The sequence below is a fragment of the Anomaloglossus baeobatrachus genome, chromosome 6 (assembly GCF_048569485.1).
Source record: "Anomaloglossus baeobatrachus isolate aAnoBae1 chromosome 6, aAnoBae1.hap1, whole genome shotgun sequence".
In the NCBI taxonomy this organism is placed as follows: domain Eukaryota; kingdom Metazoa; phylum Chordata; class Amphibia; order Anura; family Aromobatidae; genus Anomaloglossus; species Anomaloglossus baeobatrachus.
Window position 1 is genome coordinate 355,083,307 of NC_134358.1, and position 22,734 is coordinate 355,106,040.

Consider the following 22,734-nt stretch of genomic DNA (forward strand, 5'->3'; position numbering starts at 1 on the left):
GTCATTAAGGGGTTAAGTTTACAACTAACCTAACAGGTTTTTGTTTGCTTTTCAGGACACTTTCGTTTGTGGGTATGAGTTTATGCCTTGCTTTGATGTTCATTTGCTCATGGTATTATGCATTAGTGGCTATGCTAATAGCTGGATGTATTTATAAGTATATTGAATATCGAGGGTAAGTCAGCAGCACTTAGCTTTACTTTTTTGATGTACTGTCTAAAAAGGTTTACTTTGCAGCAAGTTATTTTTATGATTCTGTTCACTGATTGTTTTTTAATACTGTCTTTATTAATACGTGGCTTGACTGTCCAATAAGGTTATGGTTTCCAATTAGAAACATATATTTAGTGCATAAGAAGGGAGCAGTTGGGTAAAATCTTGTGTTTGGAGATCTGTGCAACCAAAGCTGGTACAATGTGTATAGAACATGACTGTGCATTGTCAGATGTAAATCTGTTTGTTCTGCATTATCTTTTCATTGTTAATACCTTAGTGGTAAGGCCTCATGCGTACGCTGCAGTTTTGGATGCTTTTTTGGTGCATTTTCTTGTGACCTTTTAGTCACCACAAACTCCACATTTTTCCTTCCTCAGCAAAGTCTATACGATTTCAGATTTGCTGCACACGCTGCTTTTTTTTCTGAGCTGCATTTTGTCTGCATTTTGTGGTGACCACAAAAATGCAGCATGTCAATTCTTTTTGTGTTTTTTTTCCCTCCTTTTTAAACCCACTGGTGATCAAAAATGCATGGTCAAAAAAATGCATGAAAAATGCACCAAAATGCATTAGTTTTTTATGCCTTTTTTTTGCTACAAGATGTTTTTCTTGCCACAGGGTGCAATTTTGTGGTCACCACAAAAAAGCAGTGTGCGGACATAGCCTCATATTTTACAGTGCTTGTTCACTTTCAGAAGTTGTCTTACAAATATTTAAAGAATAGCCATTGCTATAATTTTATAAATCAATAGTGCACATGAAAATTAGCAACTTTGCTGTACATCTTATCAGAGAAATCTTCTATCTCCTCCTAAATTGATGGAGATGACAGTTGATAAACATAAGATTTTATGGAGAAGGTAGGGGCAACAGGTGGGAGGAGCTGGAGTCAGAAAGGCACATTCTGCTGCAGGTTTTCATGAAATAAAGTTACAGTTCTTCAAAGAACTTTATGCACACCAACTGTAATATCTTATCTCTCTAATGGGGAAAAGAATTCACTGAAGACAGGTTTTATCTACAAATTGAAATTATTGAGAATGGAATAACAGTTCAAGAAGAGAAATCAGATTTCTTTAGTAGGGTTTATTATTTTCATGTGATCTATTTATTTAAGAGATAAATATTAAAATGACTATTAGTCTTTCACTATATGGTATAGCACAAAAGTGACAGATAGTGGCAGATAACAAACCTAATTTTCTAGCAGATCATTTGTTAGGTAAAATCTATAAAACAAATGTAAATTTTGTTATTGTTTTTGTTTGTTTTGTTACCAAACACCATCTGAGACATTTTTATTTTTTACATTGCTCGTGTACCATTGAAGTAGTAACTCTAAACTGTTAAATATGCATGTGTTATTTCAATTTAGGGCAGAAAAAGAATGGGGTGATGGAATCCGAGGATTGTCCCTAAATGCTGCTCAATATGCTTTGCTTAGAGTTGAACATGGTGCCACACATACGAAAAACTGGAGGTATGCATCCATTTAACTGTTTTATACTATGGTACTGTGCAAATTAATTTGGTCAAACGTGTAATAAACAGATGGAGGTTACAGAATAAGTTCAGTACTTGAAGTGTCCTGCTTTTGCCTGTGAATAGTTGGTTCTCCCCTTGTCAATTCTACCACTTTTCTGCATGTCTTTCGCCATCTACTGTATAAGCATGCCTATTTATTTTTGCTGCACAGCCAATGCTTTTCATTCATCTTTTCCATAATGGCCTACAGTAGGTTTTTCGATCAGTTCAATAATGTGAACTTGGATTGTGCCCAAAACTCCTTATTTTACCTGCAATTATGTAAAAGTGCCAGGTCCCGAGGAGACATGCAATCATCATTTGTAATCCATTTTTTCAGTGTTTGTAGCAGTTTTGAGATAGGGGGACCCAATAAGCATGGGTCTCTCCAGCCTGATAATACCAGCCCCAGGCTGTTGGGCTTTATCATGGCTAGGCATCAAAATTGGGGGGACCGTACATTGTTTTTTAAAATTAATTAATTTTTTTTAAAAAGTTGCATGCAGTTCCTCCTATTTTGATATACAGCCAAGACAAGCGCACGGCTGGGGGCTGCAACCTGTAGTCATATGCGTCATTTGTACTGGGTATCATAATATGGGGGGACTCTACAATAGTTTTTTCATTTATTTCTTTTAATACCAAGATAGACGCATATAGCATCTGTGATTGGAAGTAGTCAGGCACGCTGTCACTCAGGGTGGCGGCGCGTCTGACTGCAACCAATCACAAATGCCAGTGGGCATGGAAAGCAGTGCATATGCATGAAGGAAAATGCACGGCCCCTGAAGTGAATAAGTGGCCTGGAAGCAGTGTACAGCTATGCCAGAGCCTCGTTAAGTACAGGGCACTTGCTCTCATCCCCCTATCCATTCTACCACCATTTTTAATCACTGGATTTTGGTCCCCATAGATTTATAGGGAGACCGGCATATGGCCTGAAACCGAGACCCACCAGTTTTGGTTATCTGTGAGGCCACTCGTCACTACTCATAATCTTGTAAACTAAATAAAATAAAAAAATACGTATTATGCAAAAGAAAAAAAAAGTTTATGTACTTAGGGGAATTTGTCAGTGTTTTGCTCACCGGGTGAGCAGGGATGTTAGTGAACCCACTGAGCCACAGCATACAGAAAACCCAGAGGGGCTTATGTAGCGCCCCTGAAGCAATCAGGGAGCTACAAGGTACTGCATCCCCACCAGGATGCAGGGCCTACCTCCTAGGGACCCAGAAGACCAGTGCCGGTAACAACACAAACACTCCAGGTAATCCCTGTTTTCCCCAATTCCCCCATAGCATGGTACCAGACTAGGGTTGGACCAATGGATGGCCGCCTAGACGTGGAGCCAATCCAGTCTACTAGACGACCAGGTGGGAGGGGCAGAAAGTGGACAGATAGATAGTAGTAAGTCGGTGACAGTGAAAGGGAGAGGAAGGACTATCAAGAGTGGAACAGTGACCTGAGGACCCAGGCGGTTAGTTGCCGGTGGAGTACTCCTGGAACTATGCATCAATGGGGTACAAAATCCTAGGTTAGGAAAATGCTCCAGGCATACCTGATAAAATCTGCACAGTGAGAGGACCATTAAGGACCTCACTGACTTTGACGTTTGGGAAAAAGTAGCAACGGGAGAATTGGGACAGGACCAGAGACTCCAACCCCACAGGGTTCACACTACCGTCATACGGACTGCTGTAGAAGACAACCAGAAGGGGACCCCCAGCCACTCCAAACCACAGTAACCCAGCAACCAAAGACAGGTGCAGGGGAAAGAAGCCACCAGGTCACTAACCGGCAGTGGGACTAAGGGGACCTGCGGTTGAGATCACCCTGCCGTTTGTCCCCGAAGTGGCGTGGCTGCCCCAGTATGATGGCAAACCGGATGCTTTACCCGGGTTCAAAAAGAAAATATGTACCGTGTTGTATGCGATGACTGGTAAGCAACGAGCGTCTTTTGTGCTGGGACAGCTGACGGGTGCAGCAGAGCTGGAAGTAGAAACCTGGTCAGATGTGGATCGGGAATCAGTGACTACCATCTTTAATAAGTTAAAGATTGCTTTTGAAACCCGTACAGAGGCAGAACTGAGGATGGGATTTTATAACTGCAGGCAGAGATCCCAGGATAGCATCAGAGACTATGCGTTAAGATTGCAAGCAGCACTGCGGACCTTGAAACATATAGACCCCATCGGGGATCTGGCAGGGAACAAAATGATGGTTGAACAATTCCTGCAGGGGTTACAATCTGTGGAGGACAGCAAACAACTGTGCCTTTGGGTCCCAGAACACACGGACTTGGACTTTGATGTTTTAAAAGACCAAGCCATAAAAGTCCTGCAATCCCCTACAACCACAGACTCTGTTTCTCAGTCCTGGCAAGCCAGTACCTCGCCTGTGAGGATGGAACCCCCAACCTCAACTGTGGCAGCAGCTAATGAGCAGGCTGTGTCCTCTAGTGCTCCAACTGACTTATGTTCCAAGGTTCAACAGCTGAGCAAGGATGTTGCAATGATCCTGAAAGTGATGCAGATCCAGACGGAATCCAAGCCGCTGCAGAAGATCAAGCTAGCCAACTGCCCTTAGGATGACCCATGGATGCGAGGAAGGAGAATCCCGTCATCCAGAGGGAGGAGCAGCAACCACTAAGACTCATCTGGACAACCCATCTGCCATCGTTGCAACAAGGCTGACCATTTTGCACGCAGATGTCCTTTAAACCGGCAAACCCTGGGGCCAAGAGCCAACCCCCAAGATTAAGACTACAAGGCCCCTCTGACTGGTGAGAACGGTATGTAGGAGGACGACCCATTCTGTCCATCACTCTGGATGGAATCCCCTCCTCTGCATTGCTGAACACCGGCTCCCAGATAACTACCATATCTACTGTACAAAAGGTTTTGGTCAGATGCTGAACGTACCCATCCGGACTCGGACCTCACTATTTCTGCTGTAAATGGACTACCAGTAACTCAAGTTGGGTTTAAGGAAGTAACCATAAAAGTGGCGAGGGTAGAGTTAAAAGGCCAAGGCTTATTATAGTCGAAACTAATGTAAATGACAGGAATCCGCAGGTGATCCTGGGTACCAACGTAACTGAAAATTGGTTAGGGGAAGTGTTGTTTTTACTTCAAAGGATTGCTGAAACTGCAGGTGCTGGGCAGCAGAGGGTCCTGCAAAGAGAAATCCGAGCCCTCCTGCAAAAACAACAGGTAAACCTGTTTGGTGGAGAAATTGGTAATGTACAGGTAATAGGCTCCAGTCCCATTGTGATACCTCCCAGAAGTGAAATAATGATCTGGTGTCGGGCGACCGTAGGCTTAAAAGGGCAGAACTACCAGGCAATAGTGGAGCCCATCTATTCAGAGAATTGGTCCACAGTCCTGACAGCCAGGGGAGTGGTTGATGTTCGCCGGGGAAGAGTACCTGTGCGAGTGTTAAATTGTGGGGAGGAGGAAACCAAATTTGACCAGGTACACTACCATTGCCAAATTGTTCACGGTAACAGATGCCTCCATCCAGGCAGTGGAATCCCTGACCCCATCAGAACAAGTGGAGGTTGACAATCCCCAAAAGCAGTTAAAGGATTGGTGTCAGGAATTGCATGTAGGTACTGACTCCACCCCTACACACCATAAACTTGGGGTTTACAGGGTAGTACAGGAATATGAGCAGGTCTTCAGTAAACACCCACTAGACTTTGGGAAGATAAAAGGAGTACACCATCACATACCCACAGGGAACCACCCTCGTATTAAAGAAAGGTACAGACCTATACCACCTAAGCATTATCAGTGTGCCAAAGAGATGTTGAGGAACATGAAGGAGGCTGGGGTTATCAGAGACTGTTGTATCCCAGCTCCATTGGTTCTAGTCAAGAAGAAGGATGGCACCATGAGGATGTGCATAGACTATAGGCAGATCAACCAGATAACACACAAAGATGGCTATCCACTATTCCCATAGAGGAATTACTGGCTGCATTGAAGGCTGCTAACTACTTTTCTGCCCTATATCTCACCAGTGGCAAGTCTCTGTTGCAGAAGAGGATCGAGAGAAAACTGCATTTGCCACCCCGATGGGACTGTGCAAATTTAACAGCATGCCATTTGGGCCCTGCAATGCACCTGGAACGTTTCAAAGGTTGATGGAATGTTTTCTGGGACATCGCAACTTCGAGACAGTACTGCTCTACCTGGATGATGGGATAGTATACTCGAAAACCTACGAGGAACATCTGGAACATCTGGCTAAGTTATTGGAGGCGCTGTCCAGGTATGGAATGAAGTTGAAACCATCAAAGTGTCACCTGTTGAGACCCAGGGTCAAATATTTTGGACACGTAGTCAGCGCAGACTGAGTGGCGCCAGACCCAGAAAAGGTTACTGCCATCAAGAACTGGCCAAGACCAACCACTGTCAAAGAAGTCCGTCAGTTCCTGGGCCTGGTAGGATACTACAGGAGATTCATCAAGGGCTACACAAAGATGGCAGTGCCTTTACACGAACTCCTGGTAGGCCAGACCAAAAAGGGTAACACTTCTGGTCCTCCATTCAACTGGGGAGAGGGAGAAGAAAATTCCTTCAGACAGATGAATTTGGCCCTGACTGGCGACAAGATTCCGGCGTATCCTGACTACAACCTAACGTTTGTGCTGTACATTGATGCCAGCAACGTGGGATTGGGAGCTGTGCTATCCCAAGTGCAGAATGGCAAAGAAAGTGTAATTGCCTACGCAAACAGGAAGCTCCATCCTACAGAGAGGAACCCTGAAAATTACAGCTCCTTCAAGCTGGAGTTCCTGGCATTGGTCTGGGCTGTCACAGAGCTGTTCAAACACTATCTGGCAGCCGCAAAGTTTACCGTTTTCACAGATAACAACCCTCTGACCCACTTGAATACAGCAAAGCTGGGTGCCTGGGACAACGTTGGATGGCTTGACTAGCAAACTATGATTTCACCATCAAGTATCGTGCTGGTCGCAAGAACGCCAACGCAGATGCATTATCCAGGATGCTTCACCTACCAGAGGAGGGAGAAGATGTGGATGAGCTAGAAGAGATTGAATTGCCAGCTTTCCACTGCCCTAGTGTCTCCCAGTACCAGCAATCCTGTAACAAGCATTAAGATGCTGCATTAAACCCGGTACCTCATCATGGTTGGAAATAGACCCAGGATAGTGATCCTGCTGTGGATGGTCAAAGACTTGATCACACAACCAGGTTCATCCCCAGGACCTGACGCTCCATCTGAAGCTCAACAGTTGTGAAAAAAGAGGAGCAGACTGTGCATCCACTGAGGTTAACTACGCAGAAGTGTTACCAACCCTAAAACTCATGAAAGGGTGTGTCAAGCGGTAATACCCAAAAGCCACATTCAAATGGTGTTCAAAGACTACCATGATCGAGCAGGACACTTTGGCTGGAAGAAATTGGAAGCATTGCTGCGTGACCGGTTCTATTAGATTGGAATGAGGAACTCCATAGAAAACTGGTGCAGAGATTGTGGCCCCTGTGCCCTGAGAAGGAAGGATCGCGACAGTCAAAGAGCTCTACTGCAGCCTATTGTTACCAAACAACCCTTGGAGCTTGTAGCTCTGGACCATGTAAAATTAACACCTAGTAGAACAGGCTACACTTATGCCCTCCCCATAGTGGATCATTACTTCAGGTTCTTAGTGGTCTTTCCGTAAAGGACTTAACAGCAAAGACTGCAGTAAAAGCATTTCAAACACATTTCTGCAGACCACATGGATACCCAGAACAGGTATTAATAGACTAAGGACCTGCATTTGAAGCTGAGATATTCCAGGAGTTTTGCACCTCTTATAGGTGCAAGAAGATTCATACCACCCCTTACCATGCACAAACCAATAGCATGTGTGAAAGAATGAATTAAATCGTCATTGAATTACTTAAGACTCTCCCACTAGAGGAAAGAAACCAGTGGCCAGAGAAGCTACCTGACCTAGTGGATATCTACAATAACATCCCAGTAAATTCAACAAACTGTACGCCAGCATATCTCATGAGAGCGAGACCCGGAAGATTACCAGTGGAACTTGAAATGGAAGTTGTCATGCCAGAACTGGTTTCATCAGAAACTGACTGGAATACTAGATGTCAAGCGCAGTATAAAGGAATACAAGAATGCATTGAAAAGAGCTTGAACCAGAGTCAAGAAAAACAAGAAAAAGACTATAATAAGAAAGCAAAAGCTGATCCTTTAACACCTGGAGAAATAGTTCTGAAAAGGAAGAGAAGAGTTCAGAAACTCGACGATCAGTGGAAAGCAGAACCCTACACAGCATAACCTTCTAACACAAACAACAAGAAAGTTTGTGTAATTACCAAGGATAAAGGAAAAACTACGTCCACAGTATCCAGGGATCACTTGAAGAAATGTCCAGAACAGTTAAGACCCCAAGAGGAGATTTCCAGTATACCTGAAGCACAAGAACCAAAAGAAAAGGTGATACACACAATACTTGAAGACTTTCCTGAGAACTGGCCTCAGTACAATGAAGCCATCATTGTACCAGTGATCACATTCCCACAACCAGTGGAAGAAGTAATCCCAGCTCCAGAAGAACTACCTGCTGTAGTAACACCAGAGGTGCCTACAAACAGCACATCTGTCAATCACACCAGAAAATTGAGAAGTGACAGACAACCACTTAGTTCACTTAGAGACACTAGAGTGACACAGACACCAGAGCACCACAAAGACAAGTTGACACACCAGGATTATGTAGGTCAAGTCGTAGCAACCTAGGTCAACCTCCACTCAGGTACAGACAATAAGGTGTATAAAACAGAATGTATATAAAGTTAAGTGTAAAAATGTAAATGTTAAATATAATCTGATTTTTGAATGTTTGATGAAAATGAACAATAGAAAATAAAAATTTGCAACGTTGCATTAACCAGGTTTCATTTTTGATAAAAATTGACCCAGGCTGCAACACTGGCAGCAGCCAAGAACTTTAGCTGTAAAAAAAGTTGCACCAGTTGTGCATAAACAGAGTACAACCAGTGGACCCTGTTTAACACCGCCACCCAGGAAAGGCCGGGTGCAGGAAAGGTCTGCGGCACAGGCGGCTGAGACCTGGTCACTAAAGAATCCGGTGACCTGCTTCTTAGAGGGTTTTGGGATCAGGACCTTTGGGTGGTGGGTGAAGGGAGAGGGGTACTCAAGGTATGCAACGTTAAAGCCAGAGCCTCCCCTTTGCGGGAAGATTGTTAATGTTATGTTTACGTGTGAAATAAAACAAAAGTGTTAACCTGTATCACTTTGCAGCCCGAGGATGTGCTGGAATTAACCAAGGGGAATGCAGCACCCCTGAAGCTATCAGGGAGCTACAAGGTACTACATCCTCACCAGGATGCAGGGCCTACCCCCTAGGGACCCAGAAGACCAGTGACTGTAACAACACAAACACTCCAGGTAATCCCTGTTTTTCCCCAATTCTCCCATAGAATGGTACCAGACTAGGATTAGACCAATGGATGGCGACCTAGAGGTGGAGCCAATCCAGTCTACTAGACGACCAGGTGGGAGGGGCAGACAGTGGACAGAGAGACAGTAGTAAGTTGGTGACAGTGAAAGGGAGAGGAAGGACTGTCAAGAGTGGAACAGTGACCTGAGGGCCCAGGCGGTTAGTTGCCGGTAGAGTACGGTGGAGTACTCCCGGAACTACATACCAATGGGGTACAGAATCCTAGGTCAGAAAAACGCTGCAGGCATACCTGATAAAATCTGCACCGTGAGGGGACCATCAAGGACCTCACTGACCTTGAAGTTCGGGACACAGTAGCAATGGGAGAACTGGGTCAGGACCAGAGACTCCAACCCCGCAGGGTTCACGCTACCATCATACGGACTGCTGTAGAAGACAACCAGGAGGGGACCCCCAGCCACTCCAAGCCACGGGGACCCACCAACCAAAGAGAAGTGCAGGGGAAAGAAGCCACCACGTATCTAAACCAGCACTGGGACTAAGGGGACCTGCGGTTGAGACCAGCCAGCCTCGGGTGACCAGTTACCAGCTTACTGTGAGTAAATGAACCAGTTACACTGCAACCCCTTGTCCTGCCTACCTTCTTTCAACACCCATCTACGTCACCTATCCTCTGGGGCCTGGCCCTGCTTGCGGAGGGCCTAACATTCAGGCTGCCACTAATACCAGTCCCAGTAGCGAGCCACCAAAGTGACATTCTCCCCAGTTATCTCACCCGGGACCGAGTACCCAATAACCCTGGGCGACACACTTAACTACTGTATAAACCTACACCTGGTTTTCTCCAGAGCCCCTGATGTGGTGAGGGTGTTTCGCTGCAGCTGTGAGTCCGGGAGCCACTCAGGAAGACTGGTGCTGCAACGGCTGGCCCCAGTGGTACTGGAGTGACAGTCTCTAGGATTAGACTACAGCAACAGCCAGCGTTGAGGTTCTGTCCAGGATGAATGGATGGATGGATAGAAGGCTGGATATAGCAGCAGAGACCGGCGTGGATACTTGTAGAGACGGGTAACATGGTAGCCAACCGGTGTGGATGGTAGAGACAGCAAAAGAACAGCGAAGTAGTGTGATGCCCTGGCAAAACCAGGTAGTCACACAGAGTAGGCCCCCGCATAACACCGCTCCCACACAGGGTTAAACAAGCCGACACACCAGTGGGCGGGACCAGGTGGAAAGGAAATGCCCACTTAGGGGTCTGGAGAGCCCGGGGCGGGAAAACAGCCAGATGAGTCTTGAGTCAAGTTCAGAGTGGAGTGGAGGAGTTGAGCTCAGGCAGTCAAGGCCTGAAGTTCAAGATGACAAGTGTCAGGGTCGGAGCCCTGACACATTGGCTAGGTGGCAGACAGTGGTGAGTGCCAGCAGGAGACGGGGAGACGGCTGCCGGAGATCCGAGGTGGACCGGGGCAGGGTTGTAGCCTGCCAGTACCGACATTGGAGAACTGAGCCGGAAAGCGTGCACACAAGGGGGTACTCGGACCCTGAAGCCAGGACCAGCACTGACGGCCTAGATAATTAACCCATTGAGGGCATTATTCCAGGTCCTGTCCCAACCTAAGTCCCCAAAAGTAGACAACCACCCACAGAGAGGAATAGGGCATTCGCCAGGGCCCAGTAGATCCCACGGGTCAGCGTCTGACGGGCATGGCTCCCAACCAAAGTACCGGGAGTGGACTCCTGCGTTACACACCGGGAAGTCTAACACCGAAAACACAAAGTGCAGAGGAAAGGGGCATTGACCATCAGTCCGGGTGTGGGACCAGATACACCCGTCTGCGGTAGCCGGCCACCATCACCTTGGTTTACCAAAGGACTTGTGTGATTTATTCAACTGTGAGTAACATTCCTGGCCTGACCGGGTGCGCCGGCCCCTGCCGTTATCATCCCCTGCACAGACACATTGGGCCCTGGGGCATCCATCCCTGCCCACGGAGGGGTTAACATCCAGCTGCCAGCCCATCGCCCCTGGGAGCCCCACAGCAGCAGCAGTGGTGCTACATCTCACCACGCACCGTGGGTGGCGTCACAGACAGTTTTCAGCAACACCCGTACAAATACGTCCCCCTTTTATTTGAAGTGTCCGCGTGGCCCCCGGGTCCGGTAGAGTCCCTCGAGCCATACCGCAGATCCGGATCCCAGCAGCACGGCTGCTGGCGTGGGGGCGGCACACCTCGAAACTTGGTGTCACGAACAGGATTCTTACCCATTCACTTACCTGGTGAAAGTGCGCCTTGTCCTGGACAGTCAGTGGTGCTCCGCTGCAAAATTTTGAAAAATCACCATTTTTGCCTCCATTTTTAGGCGCGAAAAATGACAACCCAGTGTCTTCTTCCCCGAGAAAGGGCACAAAGTTGAAGCCCCGCCCCATGGGAACACGGCCGGAAGGAAAACCCTGAGGCCAAAAACGCAACTAGCAAGCCACGTCTAGAGACTGCTCCCAAAAAAACGGGGGCGGGCAAGGATTGCGGCATGTGATCTGAGGAGATAAGAGGCAGGGACACCAGGACTCTGCCATCTTCTGTTCCTGGACGCCACCCCGAAAGGATGTCCGACCGGTCCGGCGACCCGAAAATGGAGGAACCTACTCCTGGGACTGCTGACTGGGTGGAAGCCCAGACAGAACGGATGTCCCGCAGGATCCAAGCTCAGGCCAACTTTCTGCTAAAAAGATGGACGGCCGAGATGAGAGATCTGGCTGCAGCCATACGGGCCCGCGAAGGGGAGATGGCCTCGGAGGAGCAGGTAAGCGACCCACGCCCCTATGTCCCACCGGGACCGGCCCACCAGGCTGAGGAGCTCGGTCTGCCCCCGTCCGCCACGTCGCCTCCCTTGCTGCCTGTACCTGTAGCTGGCGCCCCGCTCCGTCCGCTGCCCCAAGCCACAGCAGTGGTACCCGTTCCATCTGGTTGCGAGGACCCAGCTGCGGAGTCCTCAGGCCACGGGCACACCACCGCTCCGGCACCCGTACCAGCCCCGCGCCAGACCAAGACCCGGAAGACATCCCCTTCGTCCTCGAGCCCAGCCTCACCCGAGAAGACATCACCCCCGGTCCCGAAGACAGTGGCGCACTTGATGACGGCGGACCCGGCAATCCGCCCGGCTGCAGCAGAGGCGACGCCCGACCGGAAGTCGGCATCAGCACAGATGCCGGCTGCTCCCCAGTACTCGGTCCCAGCTGAGGCGCAGCCGGGATGCACCTGCAGGGCGGCAGAGTAGGTCACGGATCAGCGGAGCTCGCCACTGAATGTGAGGCCGGTCGTAGCCGGCAGTGAGGGCGTCCGGCTGATCCAAGCCCTTGAGCAGGTGGAGGTGGAGCACGGAACCAGTGCCCGTATTGGGAGCGGCAGCGGCAACAGCTGAGGACCGAGATTGCGGTCCGGGAGAAGAGGAAGGCGGAAGTACTAGCCCGCACCTACCGGGAGAAGGACAACCTCAGGCAGGCAACTTTCCGGGTGCGGGGCCCGACGTATCAAAAACAGGTCCGGCATTTCAACCCGCAGAAGGGATGGGGGCTTTATTTACGAGCCGGGCCTGGAGGCCGAGATTTTTGTATCCCGGAGAGATGTGGCCCCTCATCTGCCTACAGGCCACCCGGATCGAGACCTGGTCTCTTATACCCGTCACTGCGGAGAGAGGGGGTGGTTCACCCTTGATGTAAGGAGGTGGGCGGCTGCTGGTGAGCAGTTGTACCTCCACCCCTCTCCGCCATCCCCAAGGCCGGAAGATGATGATTAAGGTAGCGGTTACCCCTGGCTACCCCAGTTAAACCCCGTTGACAGTTCACAGTTCTTCAGTTTTTACATGGACCTTGGCTTTGGACTGGAAAGCCAACCCAAAAACTTTTGGGCTTTGTAAATACACCCCGACCAACTTTCTTGTTTCGCAGCAGTCTCTGGAGAGGCTGATTGGAGGAAGAGCCTGCGGTGGAGTCGGCCGAGGCCCAGTCACTACTGAAACCGGTGACTACCCTCCAGGCCAGGGGTCCCCGGACTTGGGGCCCTTAAGATAGACTGCTGGGTATGGAACTTTTTACCCGTCCCATATGGGCATCACCCGGACCTGTTCCTGGACTTGGGAAAAGGGGTGCTAACCAGTTCTTAGGGGTGGCACCAGGGTAAGGTTTGCTTCGGTGGGCACGGCAAGAAGGTGGTCCGGTCCGTCCTGTTCCGTAAAGCTATGCAACGTTTAAGATTTGTGCCTCCCGTAAGGGAAGAAATTGTATAAATGTTATTATAATTGTATCCTGTTTTTATCCTTATGACCAGGTGGAAAGGAAACGCCCACCTAGGGGTCTGGAGAGCCCGGGGCGGGAAAACAGCCAGATGAGTCTTGAGTCAAGTTCAGAGTGGAGTGGAGGAGTCGAGCTAAGGCAGTCAAGGCCTGAAGTTCAAGCTGACGAGTGTCAGGGTCGGAGCCCTGACACATTGGCTAGGTGGCAGACAGTGGTCAGTGCTAGCAGGAGACGGGAAGACGGCTGCCGGAGATCCGAGGTGGTTGTAGCCCGCCAGTACTGACACCGGAGAACTGACCCGGAAACCGTACACACAAGGGGGTACTCGGACCCTGAAGCCAGGACCGGCACCGACGGCCTAGCTAAATAATACAATTGAGGGCAGGATTCCAGGTCCTGTCCCAACCTAAGTCCCGAAAAGTAGACAACCACCCACAGAGAGGATTAGGGCATCCACCAGGGATCGGTAGATTCCACAGGTCAGCGTCTGACGGGCACGGCTCCCAACCAAAGGACCAGGAGTGGACTCCTCCGTTACACACCGGGAAGTCTAACACTGAAAACACAAAGTGCAGAGGAAAGGGGCATTGACCATCGGTCCGGGTGTGGGACCAGATACACCCGTCTGCAATAGCCGGCCACCATTATTATTATTATTATTATTATTTATTATTATAGCGCCATTTATTCCATGGCGCTTTACAAGTGAAAGAGGGTATAGGTACAACAATCATTAACAGTACAAAACAGACTGGTATAGGAGGAGAGAGGAACCTGCCCATGAGGGCTCACAGTCTACAGGGAATGGGTGATGGTACAATAGGTGAGGACAGAGCTGGTTGCGCAGTGGTCTACTGGACTGAGGGCTTTTGTAGGTTGTAGGCTTGTTGGAAGAGGTGGGTCTTGAGGTTCCTCTTGAAGCTTTCCACGGTAGGTGAGAGTCTGATGTGCTGAGGTAGAGCATTCCAGAGTATGGGGGATGCACGGGAGAAATCTTGTACGCGATTGTGGGAAGAGGAGATAAAAGAGGAGCAGAGAAGGAGATCTTGTGAGGATCTGAGGTTGCATGCAGGTAGGTACCGGGAGACTAGGTCACAGATGTAGGGGGGAGACAGGTTGTGCATGGCTTTGTATGTCATTGTTATTGTTTTGAACTGGAGTCGTTGGGTGATGGGAAGCCAGTGAAGGGATTGGCAGAGTGGTGAGGCTAGGGAGTAGTGAGGGGAGAGGTGGATTAGGCGGGCCGCAGAGTTTAGGATAGATTGGAGGGGTGCAAGAGTGTTGGAAGGGAGGCCAGAGAGCAGGAGGTTGCAGTAGTCAAGGCGGGAGATTATGAGGGCATGCACTAATGTTTTTGCTGATTCTTGGTTAAGGTAAGCACAGATCCGGGAGATATTTTTGAGTTGTAATCGGCATGAGTTGAAGAGGGCTTGGATGTGTGGCTTGAAGGATAGAGCAGAGTCGAGGGTTACTCCAAGGCAACGTGCTTGTGAGACTGGGGAGAGTGAGCAACCATCAAGTTTGATGGAAAGGCTTGTTGGAGGAGATGAGTGGGGAGGGGAAAAGATAATGGACTCTGTTTTGTCCATGTTAAGTTTTAGGAATCGCGCAGAGAAAAAGGATGAAATAGCAGACAGACATTGTGGGATTTTGGTTAGTAGAGAGGTAATGTCAGGTCCAGAGAGGTAGATCTGTGTGTCATCGGCATAGAGATGATACTGGAAGCCATGGGACTCTATGAGCTGTCCCAGGCCAAAGGTGTAGATGGAGAACAGCAGGGGTCCAAGAACCATCACCTTGGTTTACCAAAGGACTTGTGTGATTTATTCAACTGTGAGTAACATTCCCGGCCTGACCGGGTGCGCCGGCCCCTGCCGTTATCATCCCCTGCACAGAGACATAGGGCCCCGGGGCTTCCATCCCTGCCCACGGAGGGGTTAACATCCAGCTGTCAGAGCATCGCCCCCTGAAGCCCCACAGCAGCAGCGGTGGTGCTACATCTCACCACGAACTGTGGGTGGCGTCACAGACAGTTTTCAGCAACACCCGTACAAATACGTCCCCCTTTTATTCGAAGTGACCTCGTGACCCCCGGGTCCGGTAGAGTCCCTCGAGCCATACCACAGATCCGGATCCGAGCAGCACAGCTGCTGGCATGGGGGCGGCACAGTAGCACAGCACTGAAATATAAACAAATGTCAGCAACAGCAGACAGCACAATATCAGCAGCAGCACTGAAGGACCCGACAACTAGCAATGAAACTAACTCATTGCCCAGGCACCTACTATAGGGCAGTGGTTATTTAAGTACCTGGAGCCTCCCAGCTGACCTGGGAGGTACTTCCAGGTTAGGAGGACGCTGGCCCTTTAAAAAAGTGGGCGTGGCCGTGGGCACAAACTACGGCGGAGGCTTGCAAGATGTACAGATTCTCCAGGAGGCAGCTGCATGGGACAGACACAGGACTGCCACCGCAGGACGCCTGGACAGGTGAGGAAACAGTCATCCTCATCTGGGTAGGAAGGGCAGAAAAGTGTGAGGACGCCGGCATGGGCGTTACAGTCAGTAGCTTTAGGCTGCATTCCCATGATGAGTGTTTGGTGACATTTTGATGTTGCAGATCTTCTGCAGCATCTCTGCACTTATTAAGTAAAGTAGGTTACTTCAGCTTTTTCCTTTGCATTTTTGAGTGCACTCTTTTTATGTGTTTTATCACATTTTGACATTGTGTTTTTGTCTCCTTTTGCTATATCATGTTTTAAATTAAACTGCTTTGGCTTTGATGCTTCTTGGTATTTGGCTTTGTTAAAACTTCATTAGTGGGAGGCGTGACTATGCTCATGCACTGAGCAAATGTGTTGGAGCAAAGCTCCTGCAATCCTGAGCCTCATCCTGAGGATTTTGTCAATTCCTTGATCTCCTGTGAACTGAAACTCTGCTTATAAGAAGGTGAGTAGTGTGGATTATACATGATCCATCAAAAGTAATCTGACAGGTGCCCCGCCCCCTATCAAAATGTATCAAGCTGCATTGTGGCACACCCCTTATCTATCAAAGTGTATCAAAATGTGTTCTCTTTTATTGGTTCGTGATATATTTATTGGCTTTTGATATCAAAATCGTGTTGGTGTAATTCACTATCTATAACATCATTCTAGGAATAATATTATAGAATGTGAATTACACTACAATTAACATTTGATTGGGCATATTATGTATATGGCCAATTATACTATTACCCGTCCTGTGCTATTAATTAGCTTTTATAAGTCCCCGAGTATAAAGTTATACTGTTTGCATAAAAGACAGACACATTAAAAGTTTAAATTCTTTATTGATCAAATGTCATTTGCATTCAGTAAAATGTCAGAGCATTACAATTAAAACTGTATTAAAAGAGAACAATATAAAAGTATTACAAGCATTGGCATAATACACTGTTTCATAATATACAAATATATATTAATTCTCTTACAAAATAATTTAGTGCATTACAATTCAGCAGTCCGGCTGTTACATTGTGAGCCACATTGATTGTAGTATCGGGAGAGTCCTTTTAGGCATCAAACTTGCTTGTGTGATACCTAATGGAGAATGTAAATATTGAATTGGACGGCGGGGTGTGAATAGAGTCTGAGGTTTAGATACACCACTAGCTTCATTGATAGGCAATTTTAATCCGTCTAAAGCCGCTCTAGTAGTGGGATTACCCACTATGGTAGATGGTATATTTAACTCGGCCATTGCCTGCATAAACGTATTCCATCCCTGTGGTAAATTCCTGTTAGTCAAGGCATGACTCTGTGTTGTATTACATACTAAATCCAGCATGTTAGATCCAGGTATTACAGATCATTTGAAAATAAACTCGCTTTTATCATTCCATGTTGCAACATTTTTGATCTGCAGCAGTCTGTTTAGTAAAAATTCAGCATTCTTTTTATAGCGCTGGTTTACATGACTTACAATTTCAATGACAGTTTTGTTTTCATCAGGGTCTGGATTTGACATTTGCCGATGATCAAACTCAGGAATGTTAATGATCTTTAAAGTTGATAGTTCCATCGCATCATGTTTAGCATGAACCAAGTATCTTTGTAGTACCTCACTATATTTTTAATTTTCACGTCGTCAGTTATGTCACAGCGCTGTAAAATTTCACTAATTTCATCATCAGGGCGGCGAATGACATTCTGCCGTATGTTGACTGTAATAGGGGGGCTTAGTTTGATTAGATCTTGTTTGGGGACTAGAAAGATTTTTTCTGTATGCTGCATTATTTGCCCGTGAGTAGACCTGTTATTATCGGGATTGCAAAGCCTAAAAGAGATAAACCCGCCGGTCTGGTTTAGTAGACGTTTCTTTTTCTTTATGGGCTGTGATTTATCACTCAGGGTTCTTATAGCTTTACGCCACTTCTTTAGTATATTTTTTGACGCTCTTTCAGAGGAATTCGGCCTTTCAAGATGTTTTAATGCAATCTCTCCAATGGCTGTAATTAAATCATGCTTTGCATTGCATAAAATAGATTTTCTGACAGCAGGAGTTGCCTTCACCAGCATTTGTAAGAGAGCTCAGTTACGGCGGATTCCCTCAGACATCTTTACAACACTGCGTACACAGTATAGAATGTCTGATTTAGTGTAAAATTCACTTTTTAGAAGTATTTTTCTTTTGAACATACACAGCTGGAAAAGCTGGTGGAAACAAGCCTGTTCTTAAGTGCAGATCCGCAAGGGTATTGGCTCTCAAGTCTAACAGCAAATACCCATAAGGTTCCCGCTTGGCATCCTCAAAAGCTTCTAAGAAGAAGCGTGTTTTTCCGGGATACATTTGGTGAGCTAAAGTTACAATTTGTAATTTATCTCGAGGGTTATTAAAAAGTACCATGTACTTTGTGTTCAAATTTATCGTCCGACTTTTCTTACCCTGACAAAATATGTTTTGCACCAGGTAGAAAATACTGAGATTTCTGTGGTGTACATACTTGGTAAATGCTTTTTCTATCTCGCAGTTATAACTAGCACTCTCCATTAGGTCATCAACAATAGTCAAATTTACCTTGTCAGGCGGGAATAAATTATCATCTACGAATGTATGCGGCAGACCCTCCACAAATCTGATGTTGGGAAAAGAGAGAGAAATTTCGTCATATAGTTTTTGCCAGCCCGAATAAAACCAAACAATATTATCTGAATTGTGTGAAAAATTTGTAGCAATATTATATAACAACTGTTTTACAAAATAACTTTTTCCAGAATTAGATGGCCCTGCTAGAATACATGAGAATGGGTGCTGCAGTCTTGGGTCCATCATGATCCACAACTAATAGCCAAAGGGTAGGGTGGTAAAATCGTCTAACAGCCGGCGCTTGTGTAAACACACTTTTGTCATTTGCGCAATGGCCTTGTCTCAATGTCCCAGTACTTTTTATTTCTCACAATACCCGACTGTTCAATGATAATTCGTCTCTGCGTTTGAGTCAGAATTATGCGGGTAGTCCAGAACTAGATCTTTTAGACTGTTGAAAATAATAGATTGTGTGTTAGCAACATTTAGTGTTATACCCTTCACTTTTAAGAAAGTTTTACCAGTGTTGAGTTTGTAGCCGTAGGTTTTTGGTCCCGCAGATACAAATTCAGTGATGTACGTGTCATCAGGTATCTCACTGGTCAATTCCCTCAGGTAATCACCTAAAGTCGGGTTCCACTCACCAGCTTTCTGCACAAAAATTACTGAATCTGTGTCATGATAAAGAAACCTTTCCTGTAACCTGTCCAGCAGAGAATAGAGCTCTAGTCGGGCATACGCCGTTGTAAAAGGCGATTAAAAATGTTTCTGTTTTTGTTGACAGTGTGATGTCCTTTTACATATTTCCAATTGATGGTGGCTGTTTCATCATCAATAAAATGAAGACTTGAGATGTCATAGTACGGTAGAAACACATGCTGAAAAAGCTAATCAGGGTCGCTAACAATGCTGGTACATGGTAAATTAGATCTCTGTGCAAACTTGCCCCATAAAGAATTTAAGAACAGTTTAGAGATCTGTCTCTTAGCCGGATTCACCCCTATATTTTCAGGGCGTAATTGCACACCTTCTCTCTCTAGAAAGGAGTCAATGTATTGTTGTTTCTTTGCATCATCAGTGCACCTGCTGGGATAGCCGGAAGCCTCCTGCTTATCCCTAATATGTAATTTAATGTATGGGGCAAAACAATCATCACTGGTGTCAGGAAAATGCCAGATTTCATAGATGTGCGCTATCCTATACCCTTTTTCTATGGCCATCTCAAGTTCTATAGTGCACCATGTACCTGTCAGAGAACGCTCTTCATCACTATGGGCGCAAACCTCTGTCTGTGAATTGACAGCGCATGTGTGGCAAAGAATGAACATTAATTTTTTATTGAGTTTTATCGGCAGAACAGGAAAAAATAAATCTCTTGGAGGGTAGATTTTGACTTTGACAATACCAAAGTATTTTTTAATGAACCCAAAATTCTCGTAGATAATGTGTGGATGACCTACAGGGTATGTTTTAGTTTTGTTTACAAAAGGGTACAGACTTGTGAAATCATAGTAATTTAATGTCTCCCCATCTTTCAGACTGTGATAGAATTTAATGTCATTAGTCCGACCCCCATAAAGCGCATCGCGGGGGTCTAAAGGTGTCGAGGAATCCATTTGGAGAAGAAATGTTTGAAGGTTAGACTCTTTTTCAACCATTTCATTCCACTCATGTTCCCACATCAATCTCACTGTGTAGCCACAGCACTGCAAGTAACTCTTTTTAGCTAGAAAGGCGTAATATAATTGGCCGTAGGATGTGTTTGTGACCTTGTTTGTATCATTTTCATTATAACACACAGGACAGCCGTGGTAAAAACATCCCTGAAATTCAAAGGCTATGTGCTGATTGTTAACATAGGCATATCCATCTAAAAAATATTTTCCGACTTGTTTTTCACCACATCTCAAAACATGCAACAACAATGGTAATGTTCTCTGTGTGTGCTACAAATATGAGCCACTGTATAGCGGGTGACGAGAAGCGCTTTTTTGTTTTGTGATAATTATCACCGGCTAAAATGGCGATGGTCTGTTTTGGAAGAAATTTAAACCAGTACATTGCTATACATACAGATGCCAGGGTGATGTGTTGAAAAGGATCAACGCATCTGGACACTTCAATTTTTTTCTTTTCTCGCTAACAGTATATTTTAACATTTTTTCTCGTCATGTCCATAACACGCTCCCTATAGAGTTCACACGAGCGCCTCAGAATCTCAACATCTTGCTTGCAATAAGATTTTAGCTCCGCCTTAAAGTCAAAAGTGGTGTTTGTGTGGCCCTCATACCATTCTCTAAATTCAGTTTTCTCACTAGGTGTCATATACTCCACACCGTAATATTTTACAGGTGGTACGGGCCCCACATAGTTTTGATTTTCCTCGGTGTTAAAAAAGTGTGGAAAATGTCCTTTTGAGCCTGAAAACCCCATATCCTGCGGTAGTTTACTAAGCTTCATGGGAATGAAATTGAGCGACTCTATGAATCTTATACCCAAATCAGGCAGCATAACACACAAGAGACGACCACCTTGGGCTATCAGCTTCACTTGTAGTTTTTCAGAGATCAGCTCCTTAACAATAAAATAAGCGTCATATCTGCCGGCATTGTGGGCTATACACATATAGCCTGAAAATTTACCGCTGGTTAGAAACTGAACAAAGTCATGAGTGCATGTTTTACCTTCAAACAGGAAGGGTGACCATATAGTGTTGTTGCATAAATGTAATTTGGGATGTGCGTACCTGTCTCCTGCATGCATTCAAAGTCATAAAACATATATCGATCTGTCTGTTCCTTTGGTACATGCGGCCGCATGTAGCAAAGATGAGCATCAAATTTATTTAGTCGAATGCTGCAAACACTGCAGCGCAATCCTCTACATTTATGCTCGGTCTCACTATTTCTGGACACAAAATGGTGACATCCATCACAGAATGTTTTAAGTCTGCAAAAAGTTGGATTAACTGCAGCTAGTTGTGTGTGGTGCTCTAAGCACTCGCTTGGGCGACAATACACCCGACAACTTGGACACCGGGGTTGTTGTACACCAGGACTCTCCACACAACCTTCTCTTTGACAAGCTTTACAAAATTACTGACAAGAATGAATATACTTGTGGTGATACAATGAGTTGCACCTCTCACAAAAGTAAGATTCGCTGATAAAACCCTTCATATTCTTTATACCATAGTAGTGAAAACAGTTTTGGCACCAGATGTATTACCTGTTTCAAAGTAACACCAATCACCCTGGCTATAGTACAGCACTTTTATGTTGACGTCCAGATGTTTTTCAAAAATCGCAATATCACTGAAGCTTACTAGGTGATTCTCAGGGATACTTAGCGCTGCTTGTACGGCTTTAGCATGAATCAGAAAAATTGTATCACCAACATCACTGTCAGCAATCAATGCGCACAAACTAGCAGCAAAGCACAGATTTGTGTTGTAATTGTTAAAGTCGTACAGCCAGCGTCTCTTTTGTTTAAGTATTTGGGTACTTGCTATGGATTTTAAATGGCTTTTCACGCCACCCCTTCTGTTTTAAATTATTGTTACGACTAATTTCAGGGAGTTGGATGCTATGCATTCTGCATTGCTTTGCAGCGTGCGAGCAACAGAATTTAAAAATGATTCAGAGTGAAAATCCTCATGACTTTGTTTTGTAGTAAATATGGGATTTAACGTGTCACCTCCTTCAAGTCTTAACTGAACAAAGTCACCAGGCTCAATGTCTTTGATGATTCTGTCCGGTAATGATTGAATGCCATCATGGACAAAATTCAGGGCCTCTTCAAATGATTGTATACGGTCTAAATTTACAAATTTGAAATGATCGGTATACATGAGGGCATTGAAATTGCTGAGTCATCTTTGGTGATGATAAAAATGTTGTAAAACATCAGCATTAACGGCCCGCACATTATCGCCACCACCAACAACAACAGGACCATCATGTACATTTTCACCGTGTGTTTCAAGATGGGTGATGCTTTGAGCATTTGGAGACACTTTGGGGCTAACACCACCAGGAACATCTTGGGTGTGTAAAGATGGACTCTGTGCATGTATCATCATCTGTGGGTTTTGTGTAGTTATAGATCTGCAAGCTGACTCCCATTGTCTTCTATCTGCTAGTGAGCGTTTTGATCTAGCCAACAACGCTAGAGCCCTTT

The 22,734-nt window shown here is 46.1% G+C and overlaps 1 protein-coding gene across 2 annotated transcripts in view; it reads left to right on the plus strand.

The window, feature by feature from the left end:
- The window catches only part of SLC12A7 (solute carrier family 12 member 7), a 1,179,416-nt gene that overhangs the window by 811,711 nt on the left and 344,971 nt on the right, over nt 1-22,734 (plus strand). For both annotated transcript variants that reach the window (XM_075315005.1, XM_075315006.1), the window contains exons 15-16: nt 56-175; nt 1,592-1,696. In XM_075315005.1, the coding sequence (XP_075171120.1) occupies nt 56-175; nt 1,592-1,696 (225 nt within the window). The remainder of the gene's footprint in view (nt 1-55; nt 176-1,591; nt 1,697-22,734) is intronic.